We start from the raw sequence: 18,292 nt of genomic DNA on the forward strand, positions 1-18,292 counted from the left end.
TGCTCTGTCAATTGTTTGTCTCAAAGCATCTTCCTGAAATGAATTTACTTTAAAGTTAAAGATGATTAGAGTGCTTCGTCTCCAGGAGACAATTACAATGCTATATTCTTTGGCAGGGAGAAAAACAACATAGCATTAATTTTTTCAACCTTTCTTTGAGTATTGTTAAAAGGAGAATTGTCAGCTTAATCCAACATACGATAATAACCAAAATACAACTGCTATTAAAATGCAAGGTTTTCTAATAAGATCATTTTGAGAAGTTGTTTGGGAGGAGGAGAAAAGGGAGAAGTATGCAGGGGAAAAGGAAGGAATCTGTTAAGTATTCCTGACCTTCAAAGACACTTTCGTCAGTGAATGCTGCAAACAAAATAAACCGAGTCTGAGACCTATTATTAAAATGTTATTCTCCCTCCATAGCCCAATACTATGTTACCCTGACTCTTAGACTATTATGCTTTATTTTTTTTTCTGGATGAATTGATATCTTTTGACAGGCTTTGTTAAGAATACATAGTAAAGGTCAAGAGTAAGCCATTTGATGGTGTTTCCTGGCAGCCTTTATCCTATGGCAAATAGAGATTGGAAGCAGTTTTCTTTTCCAGTGTAGCTTTGTGGATATGCTTCCAATGAATTGTGCTTTTTCTCATACTGAACTCCCAAACCGTGTAGGATTTTCAGGACTGCGACTTAATTTTAAAATGGATCATCTCAGATTCCTCTCTTCCCCTCAACTTCCAGATTCAATCAGACACTAAATCCAGATGATTCCACTTCATGAATATCTCTGAAATCCATTTCTTTCCATTCATTGCTACTGGTCTGAGGTTACACTACTGTCATCTCTCCACTGTGTCACTTTGGTATTGTAATTGGTCTCTCTGTCTCTGGTGCCTTCTTACCTCCTGTGTGTCCTTCATTCTGCCATAAGCATGAACTTTCTAAGGCAGATATCAGATATTGACAACCCAGAACACCTGCAAACCCATAAACATCGAGAATGAACCCTGAGGTCCTACAATAAGTGCTCTGATAAAAAGGCTCTGTATACTCCTATAGAGAGAGCTTTTGGGGATTAGGAAACATTTCATTGAATAGGTAACATTTGAGTAGGGTTTTTTTTTTTACATCTTTATTGGAGTATAATTGCTTTACAATGGTGTGTTAGTTTCTGCTTTATAACAAAGTGAATCAGTTATACATATACATATGTTCCCATATCTCTTCCCTCTTACGTCTCCCTCCCTCCCACCCTCCCTATCCCTCCCCTCCAGGCGGTTACAGAGCACTGAGCTGATCTCCCTGTGCCATGCGGCTGCTTCCCACTAGCTATGTACCTTATGTTTGGTAGTGTATATATGTCCATGCTTCTCTCTCGCTTTGTCACAGCTTACCCTTCCCCCTCCCCATATCCTCAAGTCCATTCTCTAGTAGGTCTGTGTCTTTATTTTGAAGGTTGAATAAAAGCTTTCCAGGTGGAGAAAAGGGAAAATTGTATTTCAAGCAGAGGGAATGGTATATACAGAAGCACAGTATAGAAAGCCCAGAAATAAATCCATCCATATACCGTCAGTTGATCTTCAACAAGGGTGCCAGAGTGCCCCTTGGGAAAAAAAATAGTATGTTCAATAGATGGTGATGAGAAAATTGATATCCACATACAAAAGAATGAATTTGGACCCATATCTTACACCATACACAAAAATCAACTCAAAATGGATTAAAGATTTAAATATAAAACCTGAAACTGTAAAATACCTAGAAGAAAATCTAGGGGGAAAGCTTTATGACGTTGGTCTTGGCACTGATTTCATGATATGACACCAAAAGCACAGACAATAAAAGCAGAAATAGGGCTTCCCTGGTGGCGCAGTGGTTGAGAGTCCGCCTGCTGATGCAGGGGACACGGGTTCGTGCCCCGGTCCGGGAAGATCCCACATGCTGCAGAGCGGCTAGGCCCGTGAGCCATGGCCGCTGAGCCTGCGCGTCCGGAGCCTGTGCTCCGCAACGGGAGAGGCCACAACAGTGAGAGGCCCACGTACCGCAAAAAAGAAAAAAAAAAGAAGCAGAAATAGACAAGTGGTACCCCATCAAACTAAATGGTGTTAGCATAACAAAGGAAACAATCAACTGAGTGAAAAGTCAACCAACCTATTGAATGGGAGAAAACAAAAGAGGTTAATTTCAAAAATATATATATAAAGAACTTCTATAACTCAATAGAAAAAAACCCTAAAACCCAATTTTTAAAATGAGCTAAAGACACAAATAAACATTTCTCCAAAGAAGGTATACAAATGGCCAACATGTATATGAAAAGGTGCTCAACATCACTAATCATTAGGGTAATGCAAATCAAAATTAAAATGAGATATTATTTTATACCTGTGAGGATGGCTATTATAAAAAAAAAACAAAGATAAGTGTTGGCAAGGATGTGGAATGATTGGAACCCTTGTACACTGTTGCAGCTGCTATGGAAAACATATGGCGTTTCCTCAGAAAATTAGAAATAGAACTACCATATGATCCAGCAATCCCACTTCTGGGTATTTATCCAAACGAATTGAAATCAGTATCTTTAAAAGATATTAGCACCCCAATGTTCATTGAAGCATTATTCACAATAGCCAAGATATGGAAGCAACCTAAATGTCCAACAAATGAATGAAGAAAGAAAACACAGTATATACATACAGTGGAATATTATTCAACTTAAAAAAAGAAGGAAATCCTGCAATATGCAAGAACATGGATGAAGCTTGAAGATATTATGCTAAATGAACTAAGCCAGTCACAGAAGGACAAATATTGCATGATTCCACTTGTATGAGGTATCTAAAATAGTCAAACTCATAGAATCAGAGCGTATAATGGTAGTTACCAGTAGCTGAGTGGCAGGGGAAATGGAAAATTGCTAATCGACAAGCACAAAGTTTGAACTATGCAAGATGAGTAAATGCTAGAGATCTGTTGTACAACATCATGCCTATAGTTAACAATACTGTATTGTACACTTACAAATTTGTTAAGAAGGTAGAGCTCATGTTAAGTGTTATTACCACAATAAAATTAAGTTTTTAAAACAGAAGCGCAGAGACATGCAAAGGCATAGCATGTTTGAGGAATTTGAGAAGTTTGGTATGAATGAAGTAAAGGATACTTGGGGGAAGTGGCAAGAGATGAAGATGCAGTAATTTGGCCCAGATTTTCTGTGTATTTATCTGCCCTCCTTTCTGGTTGCGATTTTTTTGAGGAACAAAACTGTTTCTTATCAAGTCCTGAAATCCTAGGGCCTAGAATACTGCTAAGTACACAGAATTGTTTGAATGAATTGGATGAATAAGGAGAGAGGCTGTCAATATTGTTTGATTGATTCATTCATTCCAATATGTATTGAATACTTCAATTAGACTCCAGACTGAAGCAAAATTAAGATCCTACTTATTCTTTTATACAACAACAGCAGTAAGACTTGTTTCAAACACAGATTAGTTCTTTTTTGCAGGCTTTTCCTTTAAAGTCATTGTTTTCTTGAGGAGTAGATTCTAGCTTTCTCCTCAGTAGTCAGTTTGATTTCAGCCCAGGTACCTCTCTAAAGGAGTTAATCACTTGTCAACACCCTATACTGATACTCCTGAGGTGGAATTGTTATAAAGGAAGTGTGGATCTATAAAGATGCATTAGCATATTACAGTAATCTCTGTTTTCTCCCGTGTGTTTAATTTCACAGCCAACAACGGATTGTTTATCATACATTCTTGAAAAACTAGTTCAAATGAGGCTCAAACATTAGGAATACAGAAAGCATAACTCCAGAACATTAATGATACAGTATAGCAAAATTAATGGTGTAGGGGAAAGGAGAGAGTGTACTATTTTTGGACGTGTAAATGGAGGTTTACTGTATTTATGTAGTTCTGTATTTAGGGGATGCTAAATCACAATCTCATCATTGGTTAATTAGAAAGTAATTAAAATTGTAGCACAGTGATTGGATAAATAGTTAATGAAGGCTAAATGAATGAATAAAAGAAATCTGGTGAAATTACTGTGTACATTTGGGGAAAAGCAAAGATACACGTTATTCATACAGCGTATCAGTCTTAAAGGATAACCAATATCCTTCTAGTATTAGTTGATAAAATTAATTCTCCAAAGACCAGAAGAGTTTTAGCTCTCATTCTCCCTTAAAAGCATCCTACACGGAAATGCAGATTTATCTGACTGCTACTTCAATTTTCACTCACAGCATGTGAAATTTTGCTGCACTTTGTTTGCAACTTATTTACTGGCGTCTTACGAATCTATTAAAGTAAATTAGTGTGTGTAGTAACCGTTGCTACTGAAAGAGCTGGCTCAGCCTAGGCCCCTGACCAGATCCAACTGACTAGCTAGTTGTCAAAACCAGTGGAGTGGTTTCTACAGGGAGAACTGTGCTTGCTTTTGATAATTACCTCAGCTTTATGAAATCAATCAGTCTGAAGGGAAGACCTCATTACAGATCTGACAAGATAGACTCCAATTTCAATACCAGAACAACTCTCTGCCCTCAGGCTCTGAAATCTGCAATTATTTATTTTATTTAGACAGAGACACCCATAATATGGTACCTCTGGGCACGTTCTCAGGCAAGTATTAAACAGATAACCTAATGGTCAGTATGTTAGCAACCTGCCCCTTTCCTGTCACTCAAGTAGAAAATTGGTCAACAGGAATTGCAGCATGGCCTAGAGCCAGCTCAAAGCGGGCACTGATGAATCACCATCTTTCTAATCCTCCACCCCCAAAGATGTGGAGAGAAGGGTAGTTGCTATAACCGTTCCCAGGGCTAAAGTAGAGGAAAATAAGACTTTCTATGAAGACTGCCAGACTTTATCCTAAGGAAAATGATAGATCACCTGTCTACCATCTGTCACTTTGAACTGTTCTATCAAATCAGCATTTTTTGAACTTTGTTTTCATTGAGGAATGTGATTTCGCTGTGTTTCCCAAGCCTTAAGTTGAACAGGGGAAAAGAGTCCTGAAGCATTCTTGTTGAAGTTAGAAATATGTATTTTGCTTTCCTGCTCACGGAACTCAAATACCTTAACAGATTTAGTTCAGACTTCTCTCAAATAACTCACCTTTACCAGGCCTGGGAGATATCAGCCTCCTAGGAAAAACACAGAGAACATTCTGAGCATAGGAAAATATGGGTTTAGAGAGAAATGGACCTTCTGTACTCCAGCTCAAGTGTCACTGTTAGCAGTGTTCTAATAATACAGCAACCAGCTGAAAGTGAGCACTGATTAAAGCTTTGGGAGGAGGCATTTAAGTTGTAAGGGGAAAATGTGGTTCTTTCATGTTGGAAAGTTCAAGGTGGTGACAAATATCGTCTCCTTTCCTAAAAATAGTACAAGCAAAGAGCAGTCACTGACTACTCCCAGCATTATTTACTAATGTTTTACCTTGATGGCTGTGTATTATCTGAAAAACAGGACTATAAAATGAATGCAAAGCTAACATCTTCTAAGCCATAAATAGGATATAGTGTGGGGGCCTAAGGAGCCACACTATTCAAATTTTCTTAATCCATTTTTGGACAAATACATATAAATCCCCAACTGAGTTAGAAGAAGGGAGCTAACACTTATTTAGTGTCTGATATATGATAGACCTTAGACATACATTCTCTCATTTAATTTTCTTCACTTCCCTATAAGGGGTGTCATTATCATCCCCATTCTGCAGTACAGAAACAATCTCAGAGAAATCAAGTGACTTGTTTTATACACCTCGTAAGTGGCACACCTAGTAAGTGGCAGATATGGGTTTGAATCCAGGTCTGACTCTAGAGCAACTTATAAGATTTTCTGTGATGATGGAAATACTTTATACTGTGCTGTCCAATACAGTAGCCACTAGCCATATGTGGCTGCCGAGCACTTGAAATGTGGCTAGTGCAACTGAGGAACTGAACTTTTTATTTTATTTTATTTTAATTCATTTAAACTTAGATTTAAATGGCTTCATCTGTCTAATGGCTACTGTGTTGGATGGTACATCTCTAGGGATTGCCTTTTCTTGATTGTAGTTTGTAAAGCAGGAATCTGTAACCTGGTGTCCGTAGACGTATTAGGAGAAGATCCATATATGGGATTTCTTTTATAGTGTTTTCTTATAGAAAGGTCTTAGTCAGTAGAAGGACTGCTTCGCTTCTTGGAAAGGGATAGTGAAGTTATGCAGAGTCATAGTCAGGGGTACAGTGTATGATAGTCTACCACCACTCCCCAAAGAGTCTTTGGGGATCCTAGGATAGAGGGGATACCAGGAATGCTGAAGGAACCCCCCAAACCATATTTCCTTCTCCCTTCATAACAGCCCCAGCAGCAAGTTGGTTGACATCTGGGATGGGGAACACAACTATTATACCCAAAGTTGTAGCTGAGTTCAGTTCTATACACATGTCTGGAGTGCTTATAATATTGTACAAGGCACCATGCCAGGCATCTTGGAGGACAGATTTTTTAAATGACTGGGACATAAAGTCTGTCCTCAGGGAGTTTACAACTTAGTGGTGATGGGCTAAGGCAGGAGGGAAGGGAGAATAAGACAAATACTCAAAGAACTATAACACAAGGCATGCTCTGAAAGGCATAGGAAAAGTACAGATTAAGATCTGAGGAAGGCCAGAATGGTGTTTATTAGTAATAGTGCTTATTAGCTGTGTGACCCTGGGAAATTTAAATTCTATAAATTTACCTTTCTTTGTTGTAAATGGGGCAAATAACTAGAAAATAAAATAGTGGGATAATGAATATAAGGCAGGACACATTCTGAACAGTCAATGAATGGTAGTTCCCCTGGTGGCCCTGCTCCACTGCTGTGTATGTATTGGGTTGGGTGGAGGTGGATAAGGGAAGGCATCATGAAGGAAATAACATCTGAGATAAACTCTAAAGGAAAGATAGTCTTTTGAAGGCTGGAAATCAAGAAGTAAGTGGAGGAATAGCGTGAGCCAAAGCTGTGGAAGTAGGAAAGTACTGGAATGATTCAGTGAATGCTAGGTAGTCCCATTTTGCTAGAGTGTCAGCTTTTTTTACCTAAAGTACGATTCCCCACACCAGCAGGGTCAGCATCACCTGGGAACTTGTTAGAAAAGCAGAACACAACCCAGACTTATTGACTCAAAATCTGCATTTTAACAAGATTCCCGGGGAACATGTGTGCACATTGAAGTTCAGGAAGTATTGAAGTAGAGCACAAGCTGGAGCATAGTAGAAGACAAGGCTCAGAATGGTGGGGCCTTATTAGGAAGGACTTGAATGCCTGACCAAGTAGTTTGGGAAGTCATTAAAAGTTGCTGTAGGATCACTGTCAATGAAAATCCACCTGTGACCTGTATCACACCTTGAAAAAGGTGACTTAAGCATCATTTTGGCTCTGAAAATTCTTATGCTCACCACCATTCAAGCAAGCTCCTTAGTAAAAGAAGACTTTGGCCCTTTTCTTTCTGATCACTTCCCCGTTCCCTTCACTCACCCATTAATCTTTTACAGTTACCCTTGCTTCAGCTAAATCAGTTATACAGAATATTGAACCCTCAAAATTGACAAAGTAGGTTTCATTTGTTTGACATCAGCTAAGACCTGGAACTGAGAAATGTTCATTTGTTTTGGCTACTAACCCCTGTGGCTGGAGAGTGATACTGCAGTTCAGCTCTTTTTAGAAATTGTAAATATTCTCTCAGAAGTAGCAGGTGGAATTGCTGGGTAGTGAGAACTAAAAATGTGGAGTCAGGGGTTTTCAGGCCAGGACTGAGGAAGGAGGAGGGGCTCCCAAGGATGGATAAATCCTACAAAAGCACCTGCCAGCACATCAAGGGCTTGGCTATTATTCTAACCCCTTACTTCAAGAGTTTTGAATTAAAAACTAATTTGGAGACCTTCTTTACCATGGAGTCCCATATCTGATTTTAAACTAAAGTCAATTGGAAAATAGGACTCGGGTTACAGAAATTTGTTTTATACACAAATTAGCTATAAAGTTCCTTTTGCCAAAAACTGACATTCTATTTTTTCAACATGAATGTCTGTCTGGAGATTGCTGCCTTGAATTGAATTTACCAGATTTCTCAGGACCTGACCATTTTCTTTTAAAGAGAACTAATCCAGAGTAGAATTGTGTTTCTTTGTGCTAATGTTGAACCACCTTAAGTCTGTGGGCTGCAGCTGCAAATAAGAAGTGACAGGGACCCACAGGGTCATGTTTTGGTGCTGTAACCTGGGGCAATCATTAAACGTGTTAGATTGCATCATGAAGGTTAGTCCTAATTTGACCTGATAGTAGAAAGCTCTGTAAAGTGAATTGTGGCAGTAACTATTACAGCAGCTGGGCACAAAGACATCATTGATCTTTCACAAGAATCATGAAAATTCTTCAGTGTTTTCCTCAAAGCCCAGGAATCATTTGTGTCTGTATGGCAGACATCATTGCATGTGAACTCCTTGACCTGCAGATTGGAGGATTCATTGGGAACCACACTTCATTCTGAGATGTTTAATCTCCTGGTTCCATTGGTTAATAAATGTCATTCTCCAACGACCCCATCCTCACCCTTCCCCAATATGCATACTTTCTATAGTGGCCTCATGTGGGTTATAAAGTCAGAGAATCTGTATTTTGACATGACATGAAATAACAGCTGGTCAGCTGTCTAAACCAGTCAACCTGGTTTTAGACAAGATTACATTACCACATGGACTTTAATTGTGAACATAAGATACAGAAATAGCAGAATTCTATAGCACTAATGTTTATTATCTGTTTTACTTTAACAATTCGTGCTTCCTTTTAGACAAACTGTGTATCTTGTGAGGTTAGGCGATGAGGGGACAAGATGGGAGGAGAAATGAATGAGCAAGGATCAAAGTTTTATTAAATTTATCCTCAGGAATAAAAGGGCAAATAATATGAGGAAATATATAAGACTTTAGAATATTTCTTTATTCTGTTAATTCTTGATGACTCCCTCATTTGTTTTTCTTGCAGTGATTATCAGTAGAGTCCTTAAAAAGTTAGACATCCCATGTGCTCATTTTAGGGACAATAAGCAAGTTAACAATTGAACAAAATGTATCCTACTTCACAGGCAGTCTTGGGGAGATGAAAGGAACCCTCAAAATAGAGTAAGTGGTAGTTTTAAAAAAGGTAAGGAAAGCAAGCTGAATCCCTAGGAGCATAGCAAGGAATGGTCCCCAGGCTAAGAAGTAACCCCTGGATTTAGGCCTGTCCTGAATTCTATAGATGAGATTTCTGGTTTGCATAGAAGAGTCAACTAAATAGCCTCAGAAGTTTCTTCCTAGGGAATTTCCTGGTGGTCCAGTGGTTAGGACTCCACGCTTTCACTGCTATGGGCTGCATGGCACAGAAAAAAAAAGTTTCTTCTTAATCTAATATTTTCTTAATATCTTCCTTATCTAATAGTTCCATCATGTCTAGTAGAAAAATGGTAGAAATAGCTTCCATAAGAGATTTAAAGGTAAATTCTGTAGTTTGGGTGAGAATTAAAATATCATAATTGCTAATATTTTATATTCAAGTCATAATTGAAATTTCTGCAATAAGAATTCTTGAAATTAAAGTGGTGGTGGTTTTCCTTTTAGAATTTAGGTAGTTTTAATGGGGCTATTTTACTTAAAATAGCACTCCAAATGTGGACCACATATACATGACACAGAAAAGATCCTATAAGTACCTACTGATTTACTGGTTGATTTAGTGCTGTCTTAAAGGAGGAATGAAACAATACAATAAAAGTAGCTGGGAAGCACTAGTGTCATAGAATTTTGCTATGTCTATAGCTCTTGTTTTCAAGCTACAAATCTTTGGAGACTGTATTGGGTCTTGGATAATATAAAATGTGGATTGGTATTCAGTGGATCAGCTTACTGAGTGGGATGTCTCTCTCTCCTTGATATGAGGTCTTTTTCTATAAGAAACAATGCCTGAGATGGTGTGTTGAATTATCAAGATTTTCATATATTTGGATCATTTATGAGGTGGATACACAGAAGGTACTTGAAATCTCGGTTTTATTCAGTGCCAAACAAAAATCTGTACATTAGTACAGGGAGCAAAATACCTAAAGCCCTAAAGTTACCATCTGGGACTAAATAAAAGGGAAGAACAATTATAGCCAAATGTCTATAACTGAATACATTTAATTCATCAGATTTTGTTCCTGGACTCCTTCAACTTTTAGAAAACAGTACAAACAGCAATAAAAAGGTTCAATGATGAAAGTAGGGTATATCCTTGGATAAAGGCAAATTCAGACCAATCTCACATTGTACATCAAAAATTCTAGAAATTAGAAATGGAAATTTGCAGTTAATATTTATTGAGCATCTGCTATATGCCAGATGTGATGCAGAATGTTCTACATATGTGATCTCACTTAATCCTTTTAACAGTCCCATGAGTTAGGTACTGTTATCAGCCTCCTTTTACAGGTCATAGCTCTGAAGCTCTGTAATATCCTCAGTTACCAACTTAATAAGGCAGGAAAATGGACTAATATATTATTCTGTAAAATATCAAATGCAAAAGAAAAAAATTTCTGATTAACCATTATTAATCAGAACCTCCTAATCCCTGAGCATTCCTTTTGATCAAGATTTTACCATCCTGCAGTATAGTACTCAAATGATGGAGATGCATTTGAAATCGAATTATTTTAAGTAATGTTGATATAATCAGCATCAGAACTTTTGTCATTAATTCTTTATTCTAACTACATGAGTTAATAGAATGCATCACCTACTTCCTCCCTATTGAGAATTAATTCATTCAACACTCACTATGTGCCAGGCATGGTGCTAGGCACCAGGGATACAGTTGTGGGAGAGAGAGAGAGAGAGGTCCTCCTTAGAAGAGCTGCTTACAAACTTCAAACTTATAGGGGAAAAGTTTGTTTTAATTCACTTAGAATATATATTTTTCTGCTTATCTTTACAACAGCTCTGTGCAGTGTTATCATCCCCCTTTTACACATTATGAAACTAAGACTAAGGGCAATTACATGAATTGCCAGAAGCTACCCAGATAGTAAAGGACAGATCCAGGATTAGAACCCTGATCTGTCAGGCTTCAAAGCACATATTGTTTCCACTATACTATTCCATCTTCCGTGGAACTTTTTTTGGTCAGTCTGATATTGCCGAAAGAAATACCAAGAAAAGTTTTGGAATAGTACACTAATCACATTTGACTCTGTGACTACTCAGGTGCAAGAAACATCTTCATTTGCAAGTTATATAAAAATCTAGTCTTCTTTGAAAATAGTCTTGGTCATGATCTGAATGTTTTCTAATACATAGTGATCAGTATTTGTTTCTTTAGTTCTAGTCATGGTAGGGATTTAATAGGACATGGATATGATATGGTGAATGGTTGACTTAAGATACAGAAGCAAGTTTTCATTCTTTCACTTACTCACTCAGATGATGTAAAGGAAAAATGTTTGACTGGTCCCAGAAGACATTTAATGGAGGTGTTCCAAGTGGAATCTGATTGTAGAAGAAATGGTATTTGTTACATGGGCTGAAAACAGCATAGGGATATTTTTTATTAAAAACAAGAATGTAGGGCTTCCCTGGTGGTGCAGTGGTTGAGAGTCCGCCTGCCGATGCAGGGGACACGGGTTCGTGCCCCGGTCCAGGAAGATCCCACATGCCGCGGAGCGGCTAGGCCCGTGAGCCATGGCCGCTGAGCCTGCGTGTACGGAGCCTGCGCTCCACAACGGGAGAGGCCACAACAGTGAGAGGCCCGCATACCGCAAAAAAAAAAAACCAAAAAAAACAACAAAATAAAACAAGAATGTAAAGCCATTTTGTTAGAACCTTAGCATTCATTTTACTGAAACTTGATTGACCTTTAGCTGACTGGATTCCAAATTTTCATTGACATTTTACAAACATTACCTTAAGAATTGTACAGCTGCGGGCCATAGAAAAATTGAGGGTTAAAGAGTGAGCCATAGCAGGCCAACTTGATTCCTCTTTTGATAGGATTAGAGGACCAGTAGTAGATAAAAGGCTTAGGAGAGATCACCTAACTTTGGACTTTAACAAAGCTTTTCATTCCACATTTCATGAAGTTTTTTTTTAAACATCTTTATTGGAGTATAATTGCTTTACAATGGTGTGTTAGTTTCTGCTCTATAACAAAGTGAATCAGCTATACATATACATATATCCCCATATCTCCTCCCTCTTGCGTCTCCCTCCCACCCTCCCTATCCCACCCTTCTAGGTGGTCACAGAGCACCCAGCTGATCTCCCTGTGTTATGTGGCTGCTTCCCACTAGCTATCTGTTTTACATTCGGCAGTATATATTAGTCCATGCCACTCTCTCATTTCGTCCCAGCTTACCCTTTCCCCTCCCCGTGTCCTCAAGTCCATTCTCTACATCTGCGTCTTTATTCCTGTCCTGCCCCTAGGTTCTTCAGAACTTTTTTTTTTTAAGATTCCATATATATGTGTTAGCATACGGTATTTGTTTTTCTTTCTGACTTACTTCACTCTGTATGACAGTCTCTAGGTCCATCCATCTCACTACAAATAACTCAATTTCGTTTCTTTTTATGGCTGAGTAATATTTCATTGTATATATGTGCCACATCTTCTTTATCCATTCATCGGTCGATGAACGCTTAGGTTGCTTCCATGTCCTGGCTATTGTAAATAGAGCTGCAATGAACATTGTGGTACATGACTCTTTTTGAATTATGGTTTTCTCAGGGTATATGCCCAGGAGTGGGATTGCTGGGTCATATGGTATTCATGAAGTTTTAATTGAAACACTTGAAATTCCAGATGCTCTGCCAGGGGAGTAAGAAACTATCTCTGCTCATCCCTGGCTGAAACCAATAGGACTTGGATAATAGAAAATGCCTTTTGCCATTTTATATGGTGCAGCAGCTACTAGTAAAGTGACCATGCTCTGGGATCATTTGAAGAAGATGGGATTAACCCTACTCAAACTTGGGTTGTAATTCCCCATCACTCCAATTACTAAATAACCCCCTTGCGAGTTCTATTATCTCTTTAAGGGAGGAGGAGGTAGAAGATAATTGATAGCTTGTGGTCAAAAATGTTAATTTCCGAGAAACAGGAGGGATCTTACAAATGACAGAGTCATGGTCTTATAAGAGCCTATATTTTAATTCTGTATTTATCAACAAGATCTATAAAACAATGCAGAGGGCAACTGGCTTTAAGGAATTCATCTGTTATTCCTGGGCTCTTAAGATTTAGAGAGTTTTCTCTAGTGGCTCATATAATAAAATCTGGAGACATCCCAGTCCTTAATGGAGTCTGGATTTTGGCTTTCTTTTTCTTCTTTAGGGTTGAACCAGCTGCCCTTTGACCCTGCCAACAACAACGAGCCCCTGCAGTTTGGCAGTACCAGTGGCCCTCTGGTCACAGAAGGCCTCATTGAGAATGGAGGGGAGTCAAGCAAGAAAAGAAAGAGAACAAATGCTCCTTCAGGTAAGCTAGACGATAATCCATTCTCTTAGGCCAGTGCCACTGAGTCAACATTGTCCCAGAAACTAGTATGTAGTGGGCACTGTGCTATGATTTGTACGAGCTACAGAAATGAGAAAGAGTCCCCTGCCCTCAAGGAACTCATGGTAGAATAGAGGGCAGAAAAAGCACATACTTGAATAACTCTAATAATAAGATAGAGTATCATCAGTGCTGTGGTAAATGTGTAAAAGGGAAAAAAAACTATGGGAGCCCAAACAGGGAAAGAGTTTAATTCAGCTTTAGGCATCATGGAACACTTCACAGCAGAAGTGGCATTTGTAGCTGGCCCTTGAATGGGTAGACTTAAGACAAGAAGAGATGAGTAAAGAACATTTGGTTTAGGTATAAGGAATTACATGAGTGAATGATGTCACTATACATCTTTCTTTGTATATACAAGTGGTGGCTACCCTCACTTGTACTCCTAATGTGGATAACTGCATACATTTGCATGTCCCCACCCCACCCCTGTTTCCCCCAGTACACACTATGCCCACATGTGTTCTATGCCCTCATAGCTCTCTTAGAACAGCTGATGAACAGATTGTCCTAAATCCTGTATAACAGCCAACTGAATTTCTAGCCTCCCCTGCAATTCCCCCATCCTTCGTGCTCCGTTGGCCCATTCTCATGTTAAATTTCTCCAGAGTGAGTGGGGAAACAATGGGAGACCAGATCTTAACTGATCACTTAATATTTTAAAATTTCATCTCTTTGTTACTTGGCTGTTCATTTGAAAATAGAATCCGTAGTCTACAGAGACTGATCTGAGATTTTAAGGTGGGCCTAATAGACATGTTCATGGAGTTTTTGGTTTTGTTCTGTTTTTTACTATTACTTTTACATTCAGCTTATAAAATGGAGCATGTTTACATACAACATCATACCTGACTCTTAGATCATAGGTCTTTCTGCTTATGAATCAAGATATTTATTAAATACAAGTTTGGAAAACAAAAATACAGTAAGGCATTAGCTATCTGGAGCCCTCCAGAAAAGTATGATTTTTAGAGAGCTGTATTTTCTGGAGCATTGGAAAGGCATAGTATACAGCCAAGGAATTGGACTGAGTTGTAGTTGTAGTCCCACCTCTCTCTCTGTGGCCTAGGGTGTGTTCCTTAACCTCTCTGACTTTCACTTCAACTGTAAAGTTAGAAATGGTACTAAAACTTCCTAGGATTATTAGTAGAGTTAAATGAAATTATGTAGGTAAAGGGCTTAGCTTGATATCTGCACACACTTCATCACTTAAAAAATCAGTTAATAAATGTTGCTATTTTATTGTTATTATTATTATATGATAATATTATGAACTTCATTGTTTTAAGCATCAATGCACTTCACATTTTTAGGTTAACCATTATGAATACAAATCGTGTGTGTGTGTGTATGTGTGTGTGTAAACTTATCTGTCTTTTTAAGGCATATATTCAACATAATCTAAACTTTGCTTGATCATTTAAAGAGAAAATTTTAGTCATTAGTCATTGTACTGCTCTATAATATTCTATTATAGTTTTCTGGGTTTACTAAGGAATATAGGCCTTTTAACTCTAAATTGTCCTAGACTGTGGTGGCTTTTTAGTTATTACAGCCACATCAGCCACATTTTATCCACGTCCTGTCTCCTTTCTGCAGTGTGCAGTCATTTCTAGTTTCTCTCAGTGTCCCTTCATGTAACAGCCCTTTTTCTCCTTCTTCTTAGTTACAAACTTTAAAAAACAAACAAACAAGATCTCCAAGTTGGTGTGTCAACTTAGTATGTTAAGTAAGAGTTAAATCAGCTGTGAGAGAACCTGCTATGGAGAGATATACAGGATTTTAGGCATCAACTTTAAGACATCTATTTTGGCTGCTCTGAGGCCTTTTTTGATCACTTATTAGTTTTTCCTCTGTGTTCATGGTAAGTGATGTGCTGGTTTAGAGTAATACCTCCTGAACATTGGTTAACTCATGAGGGTGGAGAAAGGGGGTATGTATAAATCTGAATTGTGAACCAACTATAAAGAATTGCAATTTTATTTCTAATGAGCATATTCAGTGAGAGCAAAGTAACTGTTGCAGATATAGGATTTTAGCAGTAGATTATGTTCATCTATAATTAGCAGAATCAATCTGCATTCTAATAATGAATATGCCTAAGTTCTTAAAAAACAGCATGTTCTTAAAGATAGGTGAACTAGGCCCCTGGCAGGCTAAATTAGCTCCCTTGTAATCTTTTCAACACTATTTGCTTAGTGAACCCTTTCTTTGTAAGTAGTACAAAGGTAACTCCAGCCCAGGTTAAATTACCACAAATTCCAAATTAGTGTAGTCCAGATTAATGAGATTTTACTACACAGGGAGTCTCATAATTGTTCAGCTGACAATCTTATGGTATTATAAATGGGCAGATTGTTTTATAAAGGTATTTTTTTCCTATGCAGTTGTAGACAAAAGGAAGAGGGAAGATATTTTGTGAGTAGGAACTTCCTTCTTCCTTTATCACATTCCCTGCCTCTTGGTAAGGAGGAAAGCTAGGGTTAGAAGTCCTTACAGGAGCTACCAGCCATTTCAGTTGTAAGTTGAGATACTCATCCAGCCATTACATCATTCAACCCTGTGACCCCTTTGAATCTAAACCATCTCTCTTCCTCTTCTGTCACTACAAATGATGGAAGGGTCTGTGCCTGCAGCTCCAGTTCCTTTACATTCTATTCTTCTTCCTTTCTCACCCCTCCTTTCTCACCTTTTTCTACAAACTGCCTCTCTCCTTTTATACGAGAATTGATCTCTTAAAAGTCACCAGCGACCTCCATATTGTCACAGTTAGTGGCCTTATGACAGGTCTCAACTACCTTGACCTGTTTGCTTTATTTCATGCTGTTAACAACCTCCCCTTGTTTGAATTCTTTCTACTTCTGCTTTCTTTGGCAATACACTGCAGATTCCTCTTCCTTTTCTGACTCCTTCAAGCATTCTATCTCCTTTTCTTCCTACCTCCACTTTAAGTGAGGGTATTATTATCCACATTTATAGGTGAAAAAATAAAGGATAAATAAACTTACCCAAGGGTGAACATTTAGCAAGTGGTTTAACTAGGCATCCAACTCCAAAGCCTTTCTCTAACTACTCTCCCAGAATTACTATGTCTGTAGATGTTAGGAATCTGGACCCATTATTAAAATGCATATTAAGCATTGCTGGCACACTAGGGAAAGCTGTGTTTGTGTGAGAATAAGGCAAGCAGAGCTTGGATTTGATCATCTCTAGGATCCCTTCAAACTCTGAGATCCCATGGTTCCTTCTTTGCAGCTTTCTTTTCTGCTACTCTCAACAAGTCTTCTATTTCAGCCAAGGTTGTCTGCTACCTCTCTCCAAATAGGCACTGGGCCTGCCTACTTCAGGACCTTGCTCATGCCATTTCCTTTGCCTAGCATGCTTGTCCTCTTCTTTCATGTGTCAAAATCCTATCCAATTGACAGCATCTAGTACAAGTCCTACCTTCTCCAGGAAGCCTTCTGGATCATCCCAGTTAGAATTGTTCACTTGTACCTCTGAAACCCCTTGGTTGTTATATTCATATGAATCACTTGACACTGATTATAGACCACCTTGAACTATTGGCTATCTGTTCATAGTAATATGTCTTAACCTTTCAACTTAGTCATCAGCCCCTCATTGGAAGGGCCCCTTATTCATGTCTTTTGGCAGAGATACGGTGTCTTGCATACAATAGATGTTCAAGAAATATTTGTTGGTTGATCACATATCTGGCTGAAGAATTGCTTTCCCTTTGCCTTAATATTCTCTATTATTCTCTTGTCACTCCCAGGGTGGAGCTGTGCACAAACTGGGCACTCGGTATCTAATGTTGATCAACTGACTGCCTCACTTGTCCCTAAAGGTCAGACTCCAGACATTTGTGAGATTATATCCCTAGAGCAACCACACATCGAATCTGGGTGCTTGTGAAACCTGGCCCTAATGGAATCTCTTCTTCTTAACTAGATGAAATTTCATGAGTGTCCAAGGGAAACTGATAGGTGGAATTGGGTGTCTTGTCCCAATTCCTCTGTGAAGTAGATCTGTAACCTGGATTAGATATTACTGCAATATTTGGCCATAAACTCTTGCTATGTGGATCTGGCTGCTTTGCAGCTTTTATCTTAAGGTGAGCTCAGAATTCTTCAATGTGTTTGCTCTCAAATTTCACCTTTTCCCCATGGAAATGTTTCCTTGGTGATGCTGCAGCTGCACAAATTGTTTAAGATTGTGGTTAGTCCACTTATTCACATGATGCTCTATGGCCAAAGAGTAGAAGATTTTTAAACCCTTGTCAAATCATAGTGCCAAGTTTCTGTCCAGAAGATACGAACTGTCTCCTGGTTTGAGATCCACCTGGATTTGTAGAAACAGATACCAACCCTCTTCTCAAATACTTCCACTAAAGTGGAAGAATCCATGAGTCAGCAAGGCCAACCAGATGATGACTAAAACCAAATGCACTGTTTTAAGCACCAACATCACGGTACACTGGCATTCTAAGAAGGTGCCAGCTCATTGGAAGAGTGGGCAACTAACCTGGGGATAATTATAATTCCAGAATGATCATCCAGATGTGGACATAGTCCTATTTCTGTTGTCTTCTCTCATAGCTCTGCATTGAAAGATAGGTTTGCATTTAATTATGTGATGCCTAATACTAAGCAGTTTTGCCAAAGTTCATGTGAATAAT

The 18,292-nt window shown here is 38.5% G+C and overlaps 1 protein-coding gene across 14 annotated transcripts in view; it reads left to right on the plus strand.

The window, feature by feature from the left end:
- Positions 1 to 18,292, plus strand: part of ENOX2 (ecto-NOX disulfide-thiol exchanger 2) — a 299,052-nt gene that overhangs the window by 102,951 nt on the left and 177,809 nt on the right. For 12 of the 14 annotated variants that reach the window (XM_067723237.1, XM_067723236.1, XM_067723233.1 and 9 more), the window contains one exon: positions 13,393 to 13,536. The exons of the other annotated variants lie outside the window; for them this stretch is intronic. Coding sequence is in view for 6 of the 12 variants with exons in the window: in XM_067723227.1 (XP_067579328.1) it covers positions 13,393 to 13,536 (144 nt within the window). In the remaining 6 variants the exon portion in view is untranslated. The remainder of the gene's footprint in view (positions 1 to 13,392; positions 13,537 to 18,292) is intronic. 14 annotated transcript variants of the gene reach the window in all.

The sequence above is a fragment of the Pseudorca crassidens genome, chromosome X (assembly GCF_039906515.1).
Source record: "Pseudorca crassidens isolate mPseCra1 chromosome X, mPseCra1.hap1, whole genome shotgun sequence".
In the NCBI taxonomy this organism is placed as follows: Eukaryota; Metazoa; Chordata; class Mammalia; order Artiodactyla; family Delphinidae; genus Pseudorca; species Pseudorca crassidens.